General features: G+C 42.9%; 1 protein-coding gene across 6 annotated transcripts in view; it reads left to right on the top strand.

Moving 5' to 3' along the window:
• arhgap9 (Rho GTPase activating protein 9) overlaps positions 1-21,651 on the top strand; it is a 55,082-nt gene that overhangs the window by 18,171 nt on the left and 15,260 nt on the right. For all 6 annotated transcript variants that reach the window (XM_061832433.1, XM_061832430.1, XM_061832429.1 and 3 more), the window contains 12 exons: positions 1,430-1,687; positions 2,360-2,449; positions 7,217-7,282; positions 11,222-11,365; positions 11,456-11,554; positions 13,013-13,074; positions 13,326-13,413; positions 14,971-15,066; positions 15,152-15,250; positions 16,406-16,511; positions 18,219-18,338; positions 20,072-20,170. In XM_061832433.1, the coding sequence (XP_061688417.1) occupies positions 1,430-1,687; positions 2,360-2,449; positions 7,217-7,282; positions 11,222-11,365; positions 11,456-11,554; positions 13,013-13,074; positions 13,326-13,413; positions 14,971-15,066; positions 15,152-15,250; positions 16,406-16,511; positions 18,219-18,338; positions 20,072-20,170 (1,327 nt within the window). The remainder of the gene's footprint in view (positions 1-1,429; positions 1,688-2,359; positions 2,450-7,216; positions 7,283-11,221; positions 11,366-11,455; positions 11,555-13,012; positions 13,075-13,325; positions 13,414-14,970; positions 15,067-15,151; positions 15,251-16,405; positions 16,512-18,218; positions 18,339-20,071; positions 20,171-21,651) is intronic.

Genomic DNA, 21,651 nt, shown 5'->3' with positions numbered 1-21,651 from the left:
TTACATTTTTACACCACGATAGCTTCCAGCGTGCAAACCTGTTTCTTCAGCGTAAACATTAAAACCAAACAGGTTTGAAGGCTTTTTTAAAAAAATTGCATTTGCAGTCTGAAACTGTCACCGTCATAAAACTATCATATATTAACCGTACACTTTAAAGGTCAAGTGTCATCCCAATAAACATTCTAAAATAGATAGTGAAATGAAAAATACATATAACGTTATTCACTTCAATGTCTACACGAAAAAATAAGTATGAGCGGCAAGCGCGTCATCCATGGGCAAAGTTGCGGAAGTCTTCTTCATTCGACATCCAACTGTTGGACACGCCCCTTCTGACACGGAAGCTCTTTTCGAAGAAGAGAACATCACACAACCGAGTGAAGTTACCGGGTCAATATTACGCTATTGTTTCGAGCCATATTGAGATGATACGCGTTCACGGCCAAACCGCCTCCCTGTCCGACCCACTTCCGCGGCGGAGATGAGCCGTCGCGGCCCGGCGCCGTGACGAGCCACCACAGCCGACAAGAATCAGGAAGTGATGGAGGCAGTAGCGCGCTCAAGCGGACTCGTTTCTTTCTATTATTTTTACCTGCGGGAACATAGCTCATTGTTCCTTTGTGTTAGCCAAAACGCCGGCTCGTTGCCTTGTCGGCCCCTGTCATACGTACGTTACATTATGAGAGACGTATTACGTGGTCCGCCCCAAACTATTATTTTTTTTTTAGTAGCTGTATACACACCTACCTTGTCATTTAGAACCCACGAAGCTCTCGACCTTTGCACCCGTGCAATCCGTTTTTCCCGACGAACCGGATCTCTTGCAAACTCATGAAGCGTAAATCCGTCCTCCCGAGTGTTCGAGCAATGTCCAGCAATGCAACCACCCGGCATTTTGGCTAACACGAAGGAACAACGAGCTACGTTCCCGGAGGTAGAACAAATACAAACAACAGATGGTATAGAAACATACTAAAAATCATGCATTTTGTGACAGTGGCCCTTTAATTAACAACGGTAGAAAGGTGCAAACTCCACACAGGAACCCAGAACCAAGATTTGAAGGAGAACCTCTTGACTGTCAAGCACGTGGAAAGTAATGTCCGCAGTCGATCCAGTCAGTGAGCCGACATCTGTACACGCTTTGACTTTATTCCACAAGAGATGTGTATTTCGTGTACTCCCAGTGCCCTCGTGTCCGAATCCACAGTGTGACGCATCGCACTGCAGCTGTATTGCAGTTTTTAGCTGCATGCCCCGAATATTACTGTTTGTCGGACTGATTTGCTCTGCTATTAAGTGTCGGCTTCACATGAAAGTCACAGGATCAAACCACGTAACATTTTCATGTGGCTCGCATTTGCCTGCGCGAATCACGTAATTAAATGAGGTCTCGGTATATTTCAAAAGCATTTTGTCTTTCCAGGTCCCGACAGAGTCCTATCTGTCCCAGCTGTCCTGGCAGGAGTCGCCCCTCTACTGTCACCCGCAGGTGGACAGGCGCCCTTCGCAGGCGGAGCCCCCCGATCCGGCCCCGGGCCAGCGGCCGCTCCAGGTCATGGACATGTGGGAACAGTACGTGGACCCGTCTTCTCTGAGAAGCTATTACGTCAACAGGATCACCAAGGAGAGCTCCTGGAAACCTCCTCGGAGAGCCCGCGGAGGCTCCGGTGCCAACAAGCAGGTTCGCCGTTAATTCTCGCCATGCCTTTAATGAAGTCTTCTCCAGATTGAGTTGGATTCGTTGAATTCTCCCTCAGGAGAGGGTTAGCGAAGGGTCAGTGTTTCAAGATCACAGAGTTGGCTCATTTATATGCTCACGAAGTTCGACTGAATCAGCACCGGAGACATTATTTTTAGCCAAAGAACAACATGTACTGAAGTTTGACCTTGTGACTAGACCAGGGTTACGGTGAGTCCATTGAATACAAGATTTGAATTAAAAATTATGGAGCAATTGTACTTTAAAATGTCAATTTTCAGTTGCGCTTGCCCGTATTTGGGTTGTGGTTGAGCTTGAACCTGTCCCACAAGATTTTTAGCGAGTGAAGTGGGATCCACCCTATCTTCACACTTACAGTCGCTCATGCCGACAATTAGGAAATTAAAAAAAAAAAAAAAAAAGTATTTAAATTAATAACAAAAACACGTGGCCAAGCCTTGCTCATGTCAATATGAGAAGTTAGTTATCGTTTGGCCCTTTGCTGATATGAACGGAAAGTTCTTGCAGTACTTTCCGACAGAAAGGGGAGACTGGGTGTCAATAAAAGTGAACGCTTTCTCATATCTGCTTTGACACAAAAAATGTCATGAAAATTATAATAGCGATGGAGCTTCCCCCTTTTTTAACTTCCAGGTCATTGTGGCGCAAACCAAAACGTTACCAAGAGAAAAAAGCCATCTGACGCTGCCGCTTCCTTCCGCAGCCAATGGTACCATGCACAGGGTAAGCCTCCTGCACATCTACCGGTAAATGCATTGTTGAACATCACGAACATTACCAATTTTTGATAAATGTCACGCTGTCATGGAAACCTGCTACATGGCTTCAGTGGATTTTTTTAACGGCATTTTTACCTTATATAGTCATCCGCTGCCACAAATAGCAAAAAACCTCAAGTATTCGACGCCCCTGAAATGTTTACAATTGCTTGTATTCAGTTTAAACTATAAATATACCATATAACGTAATTTACAGCCTATAAGCCGCAACTTTTTTCACACCCTTACAATCCTGCGGTTTATGCGGTGATGCGGCTAATTGGTGCATTTTTTCTAACGGCCGCAAGGGGGCACTCGAGCGGAAAAGGTAAGAGTGAGACTGAATATATGTGCCGAGGAAATGACTTTTACCCGTCCGGCCCTGTTAGCGCTGCGCTAGCGTGATATTGCCGTGTACTCTCAGTGATTTTTACCAGTATGTTTTTTTAACTGGCCCAGTTAGTGTGGCATTAGTGTTAGTGCTTGCGGTGGCGCTAGCATTAGCATTAGCGTTAGCGTTGAACTCTCTGTGTACCATCTTTCTTTGTAAATATCTGGTCTTTCAATGTGGATTTCAGTGTGGGCACAGCTTATAGACGGGTATAGCTTATCTATGTACCAAATGTTATTTCCTTTACAAATGTACTTGGTGAAACTTATAACCAGGTGCACTCTGTAGGCCGGGAATTACGGTACTTTGATCCCGAAATCGATGCAGTTTATTTCAAGATCGTCTAAAACCATCTTGATTTTTTTTTTTTTTTAATCTCCACTGTACATTTTTTTTCCTATACTTTACTATCTTCATTTTCTCATGCAAGGATTCCCCTGCGGCGCGCTCAGCGGATCCATCGGAATGCCGCGACAACGTTTTAATGAGGCGCCCACGCAGTAGTCATGAGTTATTGATGACATTATCATAATTCATGGGCCGTTGTACGCTTAGACAAATAGCCAGGCGTCTACATGCTTGAGAATAAAGCAAGACGAAGATCAAATATGAACGTCGCTTCCCAAGTCATTGTCGGCCTCATCCAGAACGCACAGAAGCTCTGAACGGGCGTGAGATTAAGAGCCTAGCTAAATTAAAAAGTAGGATTACATCTGCGTAGTTGCCCCGTCATCGCCGACTGACTCGAACTGTGCCCGCGTGACGCATTTACTCCTGGCTAATGCCCCGGCAGGGAATAACGAGGTAATGCCTCTTTGATCGGATGCGGACCAGCAGAAGCCATTAGAACCCCTGCGAGTGGTTTTAAAATCCCAAATATTGCTACGTCTAAATCACTCATCTGACTGGAACCTCGTCATGACCCCTGCAGATGCATTTCATCATTTTTGATAGCTTCTAAACAGTCTACACACACACAATGACATATTTTGGGGTTGATTTAGCAACATTTTATATCGCTTGAAAATGTAAATGCCCCATAAGATTCAAACATCTATATGCGCCAAACCATCATCATCCTAAATGAAACATTTAGCATCTTCGGGTTGCATCAGCACGGCGTCATTATTTTATCAACACCTATTATTCTCATCAAAAATAAATGGTATGGAAAAGAAATACACCATCAAAGGCGCTATTCCCCTTGTCGAAGTAGCGTGAGGTACATTGACCCATTTATGTCATTTTCCATTGTGGAGTACACGCACTAACAAGGCAGGAGCTCAGTCAAATGCAGTGCTCTGTGTATATGTGTCGCATGACTCAAGTATGATGATAATAATAATAATAATACTTCATAGTCCACGTGCTGTCTATTTGAACCATCACTCAGATGAGCACTCGACTGAATTAATGTATTCTCCGAAATGTACTTTTGATCTATTCCGACATATGCGTGTTCATTATACCATATCGCTTATTAATCTGGTTTAATATACAGTAGTACCTTGACTTTGGGTCTGCAACTAGTGATTTTTTTTTTTAATCGTTGATTTTGTTGTTAATTATTTTTTCAATGAATTGAATAAAAAAAATAGACTCACATTTACATTGGAACGAATGAGACCAAAGTGGATCTAATCCGATATGATCCAGAGATATTAAGGCTTGTTAATTTTCACATTCTGAAATTGATTCAATTTTAGTAATAATTCCATTATCCTGCTACAAATATTAATTACAAGGTCAAGAAACATTTCTTTTTTTTTTTTTTTTTAAATTGGTGAGGTGGGCAATTTCCCCCTCAAAAAATGTACATTGCTCACCAGTGTTTTGGGTGAAACATTCCAAAAAATGTTGGTGTAAATCTAGTCCAAATTCTATTCCTTGTACTGTTTTGCATCTTATTTTTCTCTTCCCGGACTAGTAGGATCCTGTTATTCTCATCAATGTATTAGAAAGGGCCTTTTCACGGTGGAAAATATTGCATAATCGTGTCATCAAAATGGTGAAATACCGGTCGCCACCACTAAGAGGAGCCCATCACGGCTGTCAAAGGGCAGGAGGCGGGGCCCTGAACTGGTTGCCAGCCAATGGCAGGGCACATGGAGAAAAACAACAGTCGCACTCACAATCACACCTCAGAGCAATTTAGTGGATCCAATCAATGCACGTTTTTGGGATGTGGGAAGAAACCAGAGTGGCGGAGAAAAGCCGCGTAGCCAAGGGGAGAACATACGAACTCCACACAGGCAGGCTGGGATTTGAACCCCGTTCCACAGAACTGTGAGGCAGGCATTCTAAGCAATCTCTTCACTGTGCTGGCCTGCAAAGTTTCCTCCCTTATACCGATTTGTGGTCTTTGCAGGGTCCAAATTAGCGTCCCAAATGACTTGGCTATTTGATCTGGAAAATATGCCTTTATTTCAATGCTAGATATAAAAATATGCATGCAATTCTGCATTAAACAGAAACTTAAAGATAGCAAAAATCGAGTTAGCCCACTGCGGTTTGTAATCCCTCGTATGACCTTGACGGCGGTCGCCCTGCGATACTAATTTAAAAGGCCAGTTCCCCGCAAGTCAATGCCGGCCATCGCCCTGCGGTTGCCATGGTGATGTCGCCGGTGTCACCGCTGCGGAGTTGACTTGCGCGTCTTCCTGCTTGTACTCGATGTACGCGCTGATAAGAGCAGCTTCCCCTTACAATGGGGAAGTCGGGCCAGTCCGCCGAGGAAGGAGAGACGTGACAGTTTGCCCTTTTTTTTCTTTGAAATGTGGCGTGACGCGGGCCGACCCGTAAGCGACAAAAAGCGCCAAGCCAGATGGCAGATTGGGCCTCGGAACGCTCGGTGGCGATGAACACGTTTGAAGTAAGTCTTTTGCGTGTTGGCGGTGGTTGCCGATGATTGAATGTTATTGTGGGTTTTTTTTTTTTATGCGGAGGGGGGCATGTGCAATATCGTTGTTGATATGCAATGATAATAAGATGAAAACTTGAAACTCGAGATTCAATGGAACCAAGTCCATCAAAGAATTTCAACTCTTCTGTACTCATAAGCCTTTCGGTGGACCCGACGGTGTGTTTGTGTGTCAAGCGTTACGCCCTTTTAACCACAGCACACGTTCCGCTTGCGTGGTGCGTAATTCTCGACTTAAAAAACAAAAAGCATACTTCCAATATGAATTCAATGAGGGATATTGTATTTTGACAATTGTCTTCAAAATGTATCAACTGCTGCTTATCAGAATACTGCTAGCTAATGCTAATCAGTGCGTCCAACAAAACTCAACGCAGCTCCGCTTACTGTTTAGCTTTGGTGTGGTACCAGGGGGGAATTACCCGGGTGGGATTTGGGTATTCTTGCAAGAAAGTCTTTCAGACTGTAGCTGTCGCTTGAAAGTGGCTCTGTATCGCTCTGTATAGCTGCCAAATCATGGACGCAGAAAGTCGTCGCGGTCGTTGTTATTTGATCTTAACGGTGTGGCTGGAAGAGCAGGGCACTTTGATCACAGACGGATTTTCAGACCTGGTTTTTGAATTTCATAATGGATAGGTGGGCGCGAACTGGAGAAATCCCACGACAGGGAGTCCTCGGTCTACGACTGGGATGCGTTCCTACAGAAGCGACTTAACTAGAATTTCGACTCAAGTCGGATTCCGCCGTTAAAGTCAGAATTTACATCAAAATATTTAGTATGACAACAAATACATTGAAATAAACAAGATGATGTACTTAGCATTAATGCCGAGAGGTAGATGGAGAGGAAGAAGGGGAGGCGGTGCTTCGCTACGGCGAAGGAACCTGGTCCTCAATCCTCTCCATCTCGACAAGTACCAAAGAACCTCGTTTTGTGATCATCGTATCCGACAAAGGAACGGAACCCTTCACATGCGCTAAAATACGGGCTAATTGTCACCACGGTCGATCGACTCAAGCCTTGGTGGTGTTGCTGTCTCTCCTTTGTCCGATGTTTTTATGATCTTGAGCTTCATTTCCATGGTCACGGATTTTCTTTTGGCCGCCGAAGCATTGCTAAAAGACACAGCTTTCTTCTTTGGGGTGATAATGTCAAAAAAGGAGGGTGAAAAATGCCAAGATACTCCCGGCGCACAAAGGATTAGCCAGACAAAATGGCGGAGGGAGGGACGGGCGTTGTCAAGTCGAAACGTCTTAACCCGAGGACTCCATGTATTTGTTTACAAACAATTTAAAAAATACACTTTCCATATAACTCCTAAAAGTATTTCTGTATACATAGTTTTAGTCAGCGCCCGTTCTTATACCCTAACCCAAATGAAACTTCCTCGGCGTCTTTTTTTTTTTTTTTTTTTTTCTAGCTCTCACCTGATTTCCTGTTTGGGAGCCACCAGAGGAGCACAGACGGCAGCTGGCGGATGAAACAGGTGAAATTCTCGTCTTTCTCCGCACTTTCATGTGAAATAAGGGAACGTAATGAGTGTCACCTTGAATTTCACCTTGCACACAAAAGAACAGATGACGCTTTGTGCCTACGAGTGATGTTCTCTCAGCGCAGCAGGAGGGGGGAAAAAAAAGTTTTTTTAAGACTTTTGAAAATCTGACTGCGTGAGAAGGTTCTTTACTTTCTATTGTGTGTGCATAAACACCAGCCTGAATCATTTATATTAGGGACGTGTGATTAACCAGTTTTTTATTAATTTTAATGTATTTTTCGGGTATATATTTTTTTCTTAATTTCGATTTTTTTTTTTTTTTTTTAAGCGCCCGTCATTTAAAGTGTGTCATAAGTGATATGCTTACACTAACAACACATTTGCGAGCAGAGTGGAGCTAGTATACACTTTTGCTAAATTACATGAGCCCGGTGACTGATATTAATTTTACAATTTCTCTCGTGCTTGCGCTGTTAACGTCGCATGACCAAAACTAGAAAACGGGTAAACGGACTTCCTGTGTATGCGCCGATGACTACCATAACTATTGATTAAAATTATGTTTGAACCCAATTGTTCACATCACTATTATCACAATTCTTATTAGAAATCGTAGTCAGACAAAATAGCAATTCTCACAGGCATATATTCTTTATCTTCTGCAAAGAACAACAACGTACTCGTGCAGCTTACTCAGCACCTCCGACCGTCTTAATCTATAGTCGTATGGCTGTTATTATACTACGCCCTTGGTGGATAAGACATACACACAAGATAGAGCCACAGAACGGATTAATCCAGTGATTCCCAAACAGTGTGCCGGGGTACATTAGTGTGCCGTGAGCGCTCCTCAGGTGTGCCGTGGGAAATTATCCAATTTTATGTAATTGCTAAAACAAAACAAAACATATATTTCCAAGAAATAATGTATATTTATTCATCTATTTATGCCAGTGAGGCACAATGACAGACAGAACAAAAAATATCCTCTTCTATTAGATGGCAGGAAGTACATACAGTAATTAATCGATTTACTTTTGTTGGTGTGCTGTGTGATTTTTCACTTGTAAAATATGTGTCTTGGCTCTATAAAGGTTGGAAATAAATGGATTCATCAAATTATCTCTCTCTCTCTTTATGTATTCAGTGGTGCCTCGGTTCTCGAACACAATCCATTCCAGAAGGCTGGTTGAAAACTAAAACGTTCAAAAACCGAAGCACCTTTTCCCAGTACAATGAATGGAAAAGGAAATAATGCGTTCCAAGCTTAAAAAATAGTTTTTAAAGCAATTTTTTTTAGCTTTTCCTGATAATAAACTGCATAGTAGAAATACATGTATAGTTTAAATACTTTATATAATTAAGAAATCTATTTATTTATTTATTGCTTAAAATGTATGCTTTAGCTTAGTAGAGTATGCTAGGCTGGGTGTGCATTTTTTTCAGAATAGTGCTGATCGTCGATTTCGCCATGCCGTACTTCTTCGATAGCTCAGAAACACGTCCACCAGATTCGTGCTTGGCTATCGAATCCTTATTGAAATCGACAGTTTTACGCATCACTTTCGCCTTTTCAGCACCAGCAGTTCCACTTGCCTTCTTTGGAGCCATGATCGGGGTTAACGTTGCTCAATTTGAAGAAAAAAAAGTCACTACAGTACTGGGAAACATCTGCGATGCACGCGGTCGGGCGCGTTACGTCTTTTCCGTTTTTCTTTTGGGGGGGTGCGTTCAAAATCACAATAGCAAATCGTCGTGGCTCAGCTGGCCGGGGTGTTTCAATACCGATTTTTGTTTGAAAACCAAAGCAAAAAAAAATCTCGAAATTTTCATTCGAAAACCAATTTGTACGAAAACCAAGACGTTCGAAAACTGAGGTACCACTGTATATATATATATATATATATATATATATATATATATATATGTATATGTATATAAAACATAACATGCATTATTTGGTGACTCTTAATTGCCCTTAAGTGGGATTGAGTGTGGATGGTTGTTGCTGTGTTCCTTGCAATTGGCTGGCAACCAGTTCATGGTGTACACCAGGGATAAGCTTGTGAGGATAAGCGGCTCAGAAAATGGATGGATGGATGGTTTTTCTCTGCGCTGTCAAACCAGAGAAATGGTAGCGATTCCATTGAATTGTAGATCGCGGGAGATTGGCTGCTTGAAAAGTAGATCTTGGGGTAAAAAAGTTTGGGCACCCCTGCTTTAGTCCATCTCGAGTGTTCATTTCCTTCTTTTTGCGCGGCTATGAGGGAAGGCCTGAAACGGGGGTCTTTTGGGGAGACAATTGGCCTAATGAAAATCAATGAGCTTTATTATTAGCTTTGCGACAGCCGTTTTTCTCCAATGAATTCCTGCCGAACGCATGCGAGCGATGCCAGCTCCACGCTTCAGTTTCTAGGGGATCAGCATTTATGCATATTAAGGTGGTGAAATCGCAACTCACGGTGTTAAGAAGGGAGGGGGGAAAAAAAAGCTGTTACCCAAGCACCTCTTAAGTGCTACGTGTTGCATCACAGCGGGGTGTGGGTGCATTCGGTTTAAAGTCGCTGTTGTAAAAGCCTTCTCTTAGCTCTTAGTTGCTTAATCTCCCTTGCATGAGGGGTTGCAAGTTTCTGGGATGTATGGTGCGATTGTTCAGAGAAGTAGGCTACTGAAACTGGGGAAAGGTACGTTATTATGGCAGCCTCCGCATGAAAGGTCCCTGTTTGTGGGAAAATATGTACAAGATTATATGTGATTATAGCCATTTTGGTATATTATTTGTCACTTTAAAGAGAGCAAGTACAACGCAGTTGAAAAGCAGCCCAAAAATGCTCCAAGTTGGAATATAACCTGGATTTGCTGTCTTAAAAGTTAAATGAAAGTTAAAGTTCCAGCTGGTCCAAATGAGTGAGAATATGTGCCCTGTGATTGGCTGGCAAACCAGTCCAGGTTTCCTCCGCTCCTCTCACCAAAAGTCAGCAGGGATAGGGCGTCTATCATCAGCAACACTTATGGGTTTATGTAATTTCCCGTGTATATTGCACATTTTTCCCCCCAAAATGGTCAAAAATCAAGAGTGCGCATTATACATAGGTATAGGACTCTCCCATTTTTATTAGGCTAAGCCTCCCATCTAAAAATTATGAAAAATCCAATATGCCAACGCCACCTAGAGGTTATAAAAAGACGTAGCCTATGCTTTCATTCCAACATGACAGGGTTACATATGCCTGCATATTTGTACAAAGGTGCTCATAGATTTACATACCTGGGAGAATTTTCTTTTTTTTTTTTTTTAATACGACCGATGACACAACAACAACCATCATTAATATCTTAATGGTTATGTGTTGTTTTTTTTTAATTGATAATGCTTTTCTGAAATGCTTGACACTTTAATTTGAATCCCATTATAATAAAAGTTTTGCCTGGTCTTTCATGTTATTTTTAAAGAATTAAACACATAGTACGAATTCTGCCCGTGTAAACAACAGCTGTATATATTCTCACTTACTAAATCACGGTATTGTTCAGAATTTTTTAAAAAATCAAGTGAGCAAAAGAAAGTATTATGTGTTAAAATGAAGTGCTTCAGAGAAATTATTTGAAAAACCTAACAAAATACAGATATGCGTATCATGTTTTTATATAACAGGTGCAAGCAATGTAAAAATGTATTAAACATAGGTTGAAGAGTTTTCCAGAATTGTGAGGTCAGCTTTGGGGGTGCGTATTATACATGGGTGCGCATTATACACGGGAATTTACAGCGATAGACATTACCCTTCTTTTGTGGCTTCAGAAAAAAAACAACACTAGATGCCAAATTAAAAACAAATGTAATAGATTTTAATAATTTACATCCAATAACATGATGCTAATCTTTTATTTGCTTTTATGTCTCATTGCACCTTGCCCGTGCTTGTGAAGAGCATGCACCGCGCCGCATCCTCCGATACAATTTGCACGATGGCGCTCGGAAACAACAACCCCCCGTGTCACGACGCTGCCCCGCATGACGCCAAGCAACTCCTTTCACACTCACAGTCCATGATCCTGCCCGAGAACGGCAAGGTATCACCCACCTCACGGGGCCCGTGAACTCCTACGTTTTTGCATTCAAGCTTACACATCCACAAAAGACATCATTTCCTGTTCCTTCAGCTGGCCCGGCAGTGCCACGACTACTCGTGCAACGTGACCAACATTGTCGTGGAGCCGCCTTCTCCCGAGAGCTCTCCGGACGGCAGTGGCGACACTCCGGTGAGGGGGGGGGGGGGGGACACACCACCTTTTTACTTTCACATCAAATGTCCCGTTGATTCTATCCGGTGTTGAAGTACATTTTTCGAGGATGTCTTTTTTTCTTGACATCAAACGGGCGGTGGGAAATTGAAAAGTAGTTTGTCCCCCCTCCCAAATGATGCACCTGTCAACGTAAACTCACTGAAAATAAAGTTTTCTGTATATTAAAGGAAGCAGTAGTAGTAAAGGAAAAAACTAAAACTAAATACATGTGAAAAAATGCTATAACTCCATGAAGACATTTAGAACATTTTCGCTGATCTTTCCAGACCCAAGAAATATTGTCTTATCACAATATAAGCACCAAAATGACCAAAATGGTCATTTTCAGATAAAGAACTAAAAAAAAAACATGCCATGAGTAACGCTCAGGTCAATGTCGTCGACTGCTTCTTCCACGCCCTCCTCATTCATTACATAAATCGCGTCATCTTTTTTTCATGATCTGTTTAAAAGACGGTGGAACAGTGGCTCAGTTGGAAAGTGTTGCCCCCAGAGTTCTAAGGTCCAATCCCGGAACCGCCTGTGTGGAGTTTGCATGTTCTCCCCGTGCCTGCGTGGGTTTTCTCCGGGCACTCCGGTTTCCTCCCACATCCCAAAAACATTAACTGGACACTCTCAATTGCCCCTAGGTGTGATTGTGTGTGTGTGTGACTTGTCTGTCTCCATGTGTCCTGCGATTGCCTGGCAACCAGTTCATGGTGTCCCCTGCCTGCCTCCTGCCCGTTGACAGCTGGGATAGGCTCCAGCACTCCCGTGCCCCTCATGAGGATAAGCGGCTAAGAAAATGGATGGATGTTTAAACCACATAAAAACTGGACACACTCTATTTGAGTGTCAGGTGTCTAATCTTACCTGGCTTCCAACATGTTTGTGTTTCTCTCCCCCATGACACAAAAGGAAATCCAAAGCAATGGATTGTTGCCATCTACCGGTGTCTATGTTGTTACGCTTACCAATACGCTTAAATTACACAGACAAGCTGAGTGAAACCCTCTTTCATGCCTACACGTTGAAAAATATACTTGACGAATATATCCGTCATTGGCAGTAAATGGTTGGTTCCTAGTTGATCAATCACGACAGTGAATAAATTGAATCTTGTAATCTCTTTCTGGATACTTTATGACTTTTGTTATAAAATGCACATGAGCTACATATTGTTACAAGAACAATCATCCATCCAATCCTTTTCCTTACTTTAAATTTCAAAAGTGTCACAAAGTAACGGTGAAGTATGGTTGCCTTTGGGCTTTGACATGATAGTATTTCAGCGTAACCCTGGAACATGGCGGATCGTTCCCCGCCTGCCCAATAACGGGCGGAGAGACTTAGTCTGGGGGTGGTATTACGTAAATTATCTGCTGAGTTACTCCCGAGGCCCAAGTCAAATTTACGTCATATCTTCCCTGCCAGGAACTGGAGAAAGCTGGACTCTTGAACAAGACCAAGATCGCAGAAGGAGGTCGGAAACTCAGGTGACCCGTACTGAAGATTTTTAGTAGTTAATAACAATAGATTGGAAAGTCACACAAGCATGAGCACAAGTTTAACATGAATGTTACTAACCATAAAACGCTTGTTAAACACTTCACTTTGGTGACGAATGAGAACTGTTAAGGTCTTTTAGATCTTCTCTCAGAGTTCTTTCGTGTCAAACACGGCTTAACAGAAGCAACAGCTGTGCTCGGTCGTCGGCCTAATCGGTCGTGCTACGGTTGTGTTGTAGGAAAAACTGGAGTCCATCCTGGGTGGTGTTGGTCGGGAACAGCTTGGTTTTCTTTAAAGATCCAAAATCGCAGACGCCTTCAAGCTGGGTAAGACCTCACGAAACACTCGTGAACACAGTGGTGCCTTGACAACCATGTGACCAGACGTTTGTTTTTTTTCGAGATACGAACCGTCATTTGGACAATATTTTTTTTCCCCTTTAACTTATAACTGTAAATTTGGGATACAAGTGTTATGTATTTGCAGTAAAGTCAACTCACTCCACAATAAGCAGCAGTTTGATAGTGAAGAATTCTTCCAAATATAAGCTTCAAGCTGTTTACTGTCACACTAAACATAGAAGAAAATCACACCTTGTGGATTTAAAATAACCACTTGCCTTTGCCTTGAGAAAGTCCAATTAGCTTAATGCTAACAAACAATGCAAAATGGTGTTGACATGCTAACAGTTAGCATTGATACTTTTGGTTTTAGATGCAAGACAAATGGTGGAGCAACACACGTAGACACTGGACAGATAATGTAATACTATTCTGTATACAGTTACGCCTTGATTTTTGAATGTCGCCGTTTTCGAACGAAAGTTTCGAGATTTTTTTTCTGCTTCTGTTTTCGAACGAAAATTGGTACTCGAACGCCCCAACAAAAGCCGGAAATAACATATTGCGCGTGCCCAGGCCAGCTGACCCACGACGGGCTTTGTTATAAATTCCCACTCCGCCGAAAAAACACGGAAATAAGATAATGCGCACGCCGCCAGCAGTTAACCCACCCACGACGCATTATGTTATGGTCTATTCGAACGCTCCCCATAAAAAAAAAAAAAGAAAGAAAAAAAAAACGGAAATGACATAACGGGCATGGCACAATCCGCGCACTTTTGTTATTCTGTATAACGCAGCCTCTGTACACAGACGTGTCCCGGTAGTGACTGTTGTTTTTCTTCTCATCTCATTCTCATCATCTCGTATTAACCCCCAATCATGGCTCCAAAGAAATACTTTTTTCCCCCTCATTATTGTCTGTTTAAAGTTATTCTACACTTTTGTTAATTAAAAAAAAAAAAAAAAAGAGTTTACAAGGCTGGGTGCCGAGTCGCTACAGATACAGCAATGCATTCCCAGCCTAGCGTACTCTACTACTAAAGCATACATTTTAAGCAAAAAATAAATACATATCTTAAAATATTTTATTTTATAAAGTATTTCAACTATACATGTATTTTAACTATGCAATTTATTATCAGGAAAAGCTAAGAAAAATGCTTTAAAAAGCCAATTTTTTTTCAGGCTTGGAACGCATTATTTCTTTTTCCCTTCATTGTAATGGGAAACATCGATTCGGTTTTCGGACAAATCACTTTTCAAACCGTTTTCTGGAACGGATTGTGGTCGAGAACCAAGGCATCACTGTATTCTTTATCTTCCATGAAAATGAGAGAAGAAAGAAGAAAAAAACCTACTATTCTTCAACATGAGTGTCTACATGACTATAGTCATTTTATGATTGTATATTACCTGCGATTGGCCAGAAGAAAAACAGGGTTTACGCAAGGAGACATGGGAAACGGTCTCTGCTGGCTTAGAAACCAAAACGTTTCAGATTGTAATCAGGTGTGAAACGCGTTTATTTGATGATAACAGAAACCAGGAAACAGTCGCCCCGAGAGCAGCGTTGACCTAAGAGGAGCCAAACTGCACTGGGCCAATGAGCTCTCCAGCAAGAAGAATGTCTTCAAGGTAAACAACCAAGATGGGGGCCTTGTAAATGCGCCGGTTTCACAGACACGGTACTACAATGTGTCTGTAAACGGGTCTGTTCCAGCTGAGGACGGTGACGGGCAACGAGTTCCTGCTGCAGTCGGAGACGGACTCTCTGATCAAGGAGTGGTACCACACCATCCAGAACGTCATCGACAGGCTGGTGAGGGACGGGAGAAAGAACACGGCACGATTTCAATGCGCTAACCCGAAACACAAAAAACTGTTTTCAAGTTAAAGGAGACATTTGGGTTAAATTCACTTGGTCTTGGGGTGAGGTTCTGTCTCTGGCAAATACAGTAAACTGAGTCACACTTGGCTGTTCGCTGTCCTTTACTTTGTGTGGGAAAACTGTTTTTGTGTGCTTTCTGTAATTTAATAGATGCCACAAGATGGCGGCATAGCACTACTTTGCCGTTACAGAGGGATATGGTATGAATCAATAAATCTCCTCCCCTCAATTCGACAAGGGTCCTTGGCACCAAGAGGGCACAAGTACCTCTGTGAATACTCAGTTCGCGAACGTCTCCGTTCTCGAAAATTTTGAGATTTTTTTGCTTATGTTTTCGAACGAAAATCGGTACTCGAACGCCTGCGACAAAACCCGGAAATAACATAACGCGCGCCGCCCGACCAGATGACCCACGACGCGCTTGGTTTTGAATTCCCACCCTGCCGAAAAAAACCCGGAAATAACATAACGCGCGCGGCCCGATCAGATGACCCACGACGTGTTCAGTTATTGTAAATTCGAACGCACTGCGAAAAACCCAGAAATAAGATAACAAATGGTGGAGCAACACACGTAGACACTAGACAGATAATGTCATACTGTGTTACACTCCCAAGCAGATACAGTAACGCCTTGATTTTCGAACAAATCGCTTTTCGAATGAAAATTGCAATTTTTTTTTTTTTTTTTTTCTGTTTTCGAATGAAAATCGGTACTCGAATGCGCCCGACAAAACCCGGAAATAACATATTGCGCACGACCTGAAGAGCTGACACACGACGCGCGTTGTTATCGTGTATAACGCAGCCTCTGTACGCAGACGTGGGAAATATAAATTCGGTTTTCGTACAAATCGCTTCTCGAACCGCCTTCTGGAACGGATTGTGGCCGAGAACCGAGGTTGTACTGTATAAACCTTTGGCCTGACCGCAAAGAAGTCTTGAAGAAAATAATGGAGGATCGGGAAAAAAAAATCATAATCTGGTTGGCAGCACATTGCATAAAATATAAATGTGTATATGTCATTAATAACACTGGGTAATAGTTGTACATTTGTTTGAATAGGTTTTACTGTGATTGTCCTAGGACCGCGAGAACCCGTTAGACAACGTACTACTTTACTCCCTGAGGAGGGCGGGCAGCGTGGAAATGCTGGACCACAGCGGCGACGAGGACGACAGAAGAACGTCTCGTAAGTGCCGTCGTTTGCCTAACTTTTCGCCACCCGCCAACGCCCCCTTCGGCAAATCGCCTTCACGCTGTGATCTAATGGTGCATTCATCTTATTATTGTAGCTTTATTTACATTTCTGGACCTTTTACTTGTAGTCCACATGTTCCTAAAAAATATGTATATGATGTCTTCATTTCATTTTCCCTAACCATCTTCATTTCATTGGTGTGAAAGACTCTTCTTAAAGGTTAAAGTGCTTCCTTTGCCTACCTAAAGTAACGGAAATATTTGCATTAAAAAATGAGGCTAGAGAGGAATGACTCGTATAACAATGTTGTACTGTCAGCCCTTTAACATATATGATAAAAAGTGTTTTCTATGGAAATAAATATGTGACACCAGGATTTGAATCAAAAATGCCACAGAAAATTTGATGTTGTAAAATTCACATTTTTATTTCAAAGTGATTACATTTCCGATAGCTGTATTTCAGTTTCACGTTTCAACATTGAAAAATTCTCCATGTAAAAAAAATTCAACCTTTGAAATTCAAACGCGATATTTTCAGTCTCCTGGAATTCAACTGGCTACAATTCGCTGTCCAAAATTCACCGTCTAAATTCAGTGTTAAGAAGGCAGCCAATCCAGTTAAGTTTTTTTAGTATGTGACGTCGCGTAACTAAGAAAACGTAACCGGATTGGCTGGGTGTTGGGTTCTGACCTGAAGTAACCCCGCCTCCTTAGCGCTGAATTTACACGGTGAGTTTAAGACAGCGAATTGTCGCCAGTTGAATCTTACGAGACTGAAAATATTGCGTTTGAATTTTAAAGGGTTGAATTTGTTAATATTCAAAAGTTAAATTATTGAAAATGTGATCACTTTGAAATAACAATGTGAATTTTACAGCATCAGATTTTCAGTGGCATTTTTAATTCAAATCCTGGCGGCACATATTTACTTCCATACACCGGAATGTAAACGGAAATCATACAAAATGGAATTTTCATTTTGTTCATATTTGACTATTTAGTCACCTCAAAGACAAAATGTTAGTAGAACTTAGTAGACTTTGAAATATGTTAAACGATTCAGACGCTCGGATTTTGAAATGTTTGTGGGATTGGCATTTACATTTTGTGGATTTATTATGAAATTGTAAAAAAATGATAGAACGTGATTTAGTTCGTATTTTACGAGTTTAGATTTAATGCACGTGGTCTGATGAAGGCAGTAACGCAAACACGGGAATAAAAAGCACGCCGCTCGGAAATCTGTCTTGTTTGTATGTGACGTCAGGTGACTAAGAAAGCGTAACCGGATTGGCTGGGTGTTGGGTTCTGACCTGAAGTAACCCCGCCTTCTTAACACTGAATTTACGCGGTGAATTTTCGACAGCGAATTGCAGCCAGTTGAATCTCAGGGGACGACGACTGTCTTCTTCATCATCATCATGACTTTCTCTCAACCTCCACACAGGGTTCTTACACCCCGCCATCCTCTCATCCATCCTCTCCTCCGTCCAACCCGCTTACATATTAGCGTGGCCGACGCCGCGGCAGCTCACCGCGCCGTCGGCCTCGACGCGCCCCCGCCGTCGCCCGGCCCTCCCTCTTTTCATCCTCACCACCATCCCCTCGCATCTGCTGGGACATCCCGCACTTAACTCCTTATCCTCCTTCTTCTATCCCTCCTCTTCTCCCTCCCCGTCCTTTCCTCCCCTCGCAGTCCCTCGCTCGGCGTCCAATCTGGAGAATACGGAGAAGAAAAGAGTCAAAACCCGGCTGAAGAAGCTGATTCTGAAGAGGCCTCCTCTGCAGGCCCTGCAGGAGAAGGGCCTTATTAAAGGTCTGGTTGGTGTCTGTAATTTATTTGGGAACAAAATTTAAATAGCTAATCGAAAAGTGATTGCCCTGTGAGAAGAATCTCTCAACAAAATGTTTAGGATTGTCAAAATAACTAAGCATTTATGGCTAGCATGAGAATTGAATGGAACGCAACTCAAGTGCAAGTCACAAAAAGTCAGGAAATAGAAACCTTCCAGAGTCAAACCCAGAACTTCTCGACTGCGAGGCTTGTTTCTTGACTAACAGTGCCCCAAGTTGTGAATACCCTAATTCCCAGGCGACAGAGCACACCTGGTTACAAGCCTCACCGAGTACATTTGTAAAGGAAATGCCATTTGGTACATACATAGGCCACAGCTGTGTAAAGGCCACAAGCGCCCACATTGAACCCACGTTGAAACACGAGATATTTACAAAGAAAGACAATACCCAGAAAGAGTTCAATGCGCTGATGCCGCGCTAACGCAAGTGTTAATGCTAGTGCCGCGGTAAAGCTAGCACGAACACTAACAGGGCCGGTTAAAAAAAAAAAAACTTACCGATAAGTATCACTGAGACGCGCCAGTAACACAGCAGCAACACGCTAGCACAGCGCTAACAAGGCCGGTAAAAGTCACTTCCTCAGCACATTTATTCCACCGGTCTCACTATTACCTTTCCTGCTCAAGTGCCCCCTTGTGGCCCTTAGAAAAACTGCACAATGTAGCCGCATCACCGCATGAACCGCAGGGTTGAAAGCGTGTGGAAAAAAGTCGCGTCTTATTGGCCAGGAATTACGGAATTATAGTTTTTGTCACCTGCGGTTGGCTGTTAACCAGATTACCTTGCCTCTATCCTGGGGTTGCCTGAGATGGTCTCAAGGAAGATATGTGTTATGGAAAATGGATGGATGGATGGATGGATAAGCGAACTGAATTAATTTAAAAAAAAAAAAAAGGCTTATAGCAACAAATATATATGCATCAGTGAGTACACATAGCAACTTTTTGATCACACGCTTTCAACCCTGCGGTTCATGCAATTTATGCGGTTATGCGGCAAATTTGTGCATTTTTTTCCAACGGCCGCAAGGAGGCACTCGAGCGGTAAAGATAAGAATGAGACCGCTGGAATATTTGTGCCCAGGAAGTGACTTTTATCGGCCCTGTTAGCGCTGCGCTAGCGTGTTGCTGGTGTTTTACTGCCGTGTCTCAGTGATATTTACCTGTAAGTTTTATTATGTATTAACTGGCCCTGTTAGCATTATCGCTAGCTTTAGAGCGGTGCTAGCGTTAGACTCTTTCTGTGTACCGTCTTTCTTTGTAAATATCTCGTGTTTCAATGTCGGCACTTGCGGCTTTTGCACAGCTGCGGCGTACGTGTGTACCAAATGGTATTTCCTTTACAAATGTACTCTGTGAGGCTTGTAACCAGGTGCGCTCTGTAGGCCGAGGGAAAAAAAAAAAAGTATCCTTGAACTTGGGTTTGAGAACTCTGGGGTAGGAACAAAATTTGTAGTTTTGATCTACAAATGTTTGGGTGAACCCTGCACAAGGTTTTGCAGGCGTGCCTCACGATGTGGCCAGTGAACGTATACTGCAAGGCAGGCGTTCTGCAGAATTTCGAGCCAAGTACGTTGATGGGTTGCCTCCAAGTCAACTCTGCTTTTAGTTGTGTAGCTGAAACATTGAGCACAGCAAATTTGTGTGTGCTCAGTGGTTCTGAAATGTCTTTTTTTGTGTCGCCGGCCATCAGATCAGGTGTTCGGCTGTCGGCTGGAGATGCTGTGCGAGCGGGAGAAGAGCACGGTGCCTCGCTTCGTCAGGCTCTGCGCCGAGACCGTGGAGAAGAGAGGTAAAGCGCGGCGCTCCGGCCGGTACCTCGGCCCACCGGTCGCATAAAGAGGCTTTTTACTCTATTTCTTCCGTGAGATTAAATATAGATGATGTGCTCTTCTGCAGGCCGATTTTTTTTTTTTTTTTTAACAAGTCCCTTCGACTCAGCCAAGTGTAGGAGTAAACGCGTATTCTATTCTGTTCCTTCCAAGGCAGTTTTGGTCTTATCACCTTTGACAAGGACAGCGATTCCTGCTTTAATTTCACATTTAAGTCGGCCTAACTTGACTAAATTGACTTCAACAACGGGTCGACGTATTCTGCCGCGAAGCTCTGCCAGGGACAAAAAGACAAAAAAATCTATATATAAATTCTGCACCGTTGCTATGCTTCCACCAATGTGACCAATGTTTCATATGCAACATTTGCGATGTTAGGCCACCGACAAAAATGACAAAATAGCGTCTCTAAGTGATGTTTAAGAAACTGTTAGATGTGTCCTGTGCATGTGTTGTAACATTATGAGTAAACCAAACGTTTTCTGACCTAAAATGTTTGCTGCTACGCTAATGCTAATTGTGATTTTTCACTCTTTAGCATTTTGTTGTCTCAAATTCTGGACAATAAATCTATACCATACGCTCAGTAACACCGTATGCAGTTTAAAGAATGACATCCAAGAATAAAACGCTTCAATAGTGACAGCTCTAGATTTATCCATCCATCCATTTTCTTAGCCGCTTATCCTCACGAGGGTCGCGGGAGGTGCCGGAGCCTATCCCAGCTGTCAACGGGCAGGAGGCGGGGTACACCCTGAACCGGTTGCCAGCCGATCGCAGGGCACAAGGGGACAAACAGCCGCATTCACAATCACACCTAGGGGCAATTTAGAATGTCCAATTAATGTTGCATGTTTTTGGGATGGAGAAAACCAACGCAGGCACGGGAAGAACATGCAAACTCCACACACGTAGGCAGGGCTGGGATTGAACCCGGGTCCTCGGAACTGTGAGGCCAAAGCTTTCCAGCTGCCCCTTCGTGCTGCCACTCTGCATTTTAAGAACACATTATTACCTATAACACCGTTTTCTGTCAACATTAAATGAATGAAGAAAATATGCGTCTTTCAGATAAATAGTGGTGGAAGTAAAAATTTAGGGCGGCACGGTGGATCAGCTGGTAAATTCTGAGGTCCCGGGCACCTGTGTGGAGTTTGCATGTTCTCGCTGTGTCTGCGTGGATTTCCTCCCACATCCCTAAAACATGCAACATTAACTGGACGCCCTAAATTGCCCCTAGGTGCGATTGTGAGTGCGGCTGATTGTCTCCATGTGCCCTGCGATTGGCTGGCGACCGGTTGAGGGTGTACCCCGCCTCCTGCCCGATGATAGCCGGGATAGCCCTTGTGAGGATAAGCGGCCTGGACAATGGGCATGACAACTTTGTGTCTCCCATTCCGTCTAATGATTTGTGTTCGGAATGTGCGAGTAGTAGTCCCCA

Source organism: Syngnathoides biaculeatus, chromosome 10, assembly GCF_019802595.1.
Source record: "Syngnathoides biaculeatus isolate LvHL_M chromosome 10, ASM1980259v1, whole genome shotgun sequence".
NCBI classification, from domain to species: Eukaryota; Metazoa; Chordata; class Actinopteri; order Syngnathiformes; family Syngnathidae; genus Syngnathoides; species Syngnathoides biaculeatus.
Note: the sequence above shows the minus strand (reverse complement) of the source record. Positions and strands in the feature narration are given on the sequence as shown.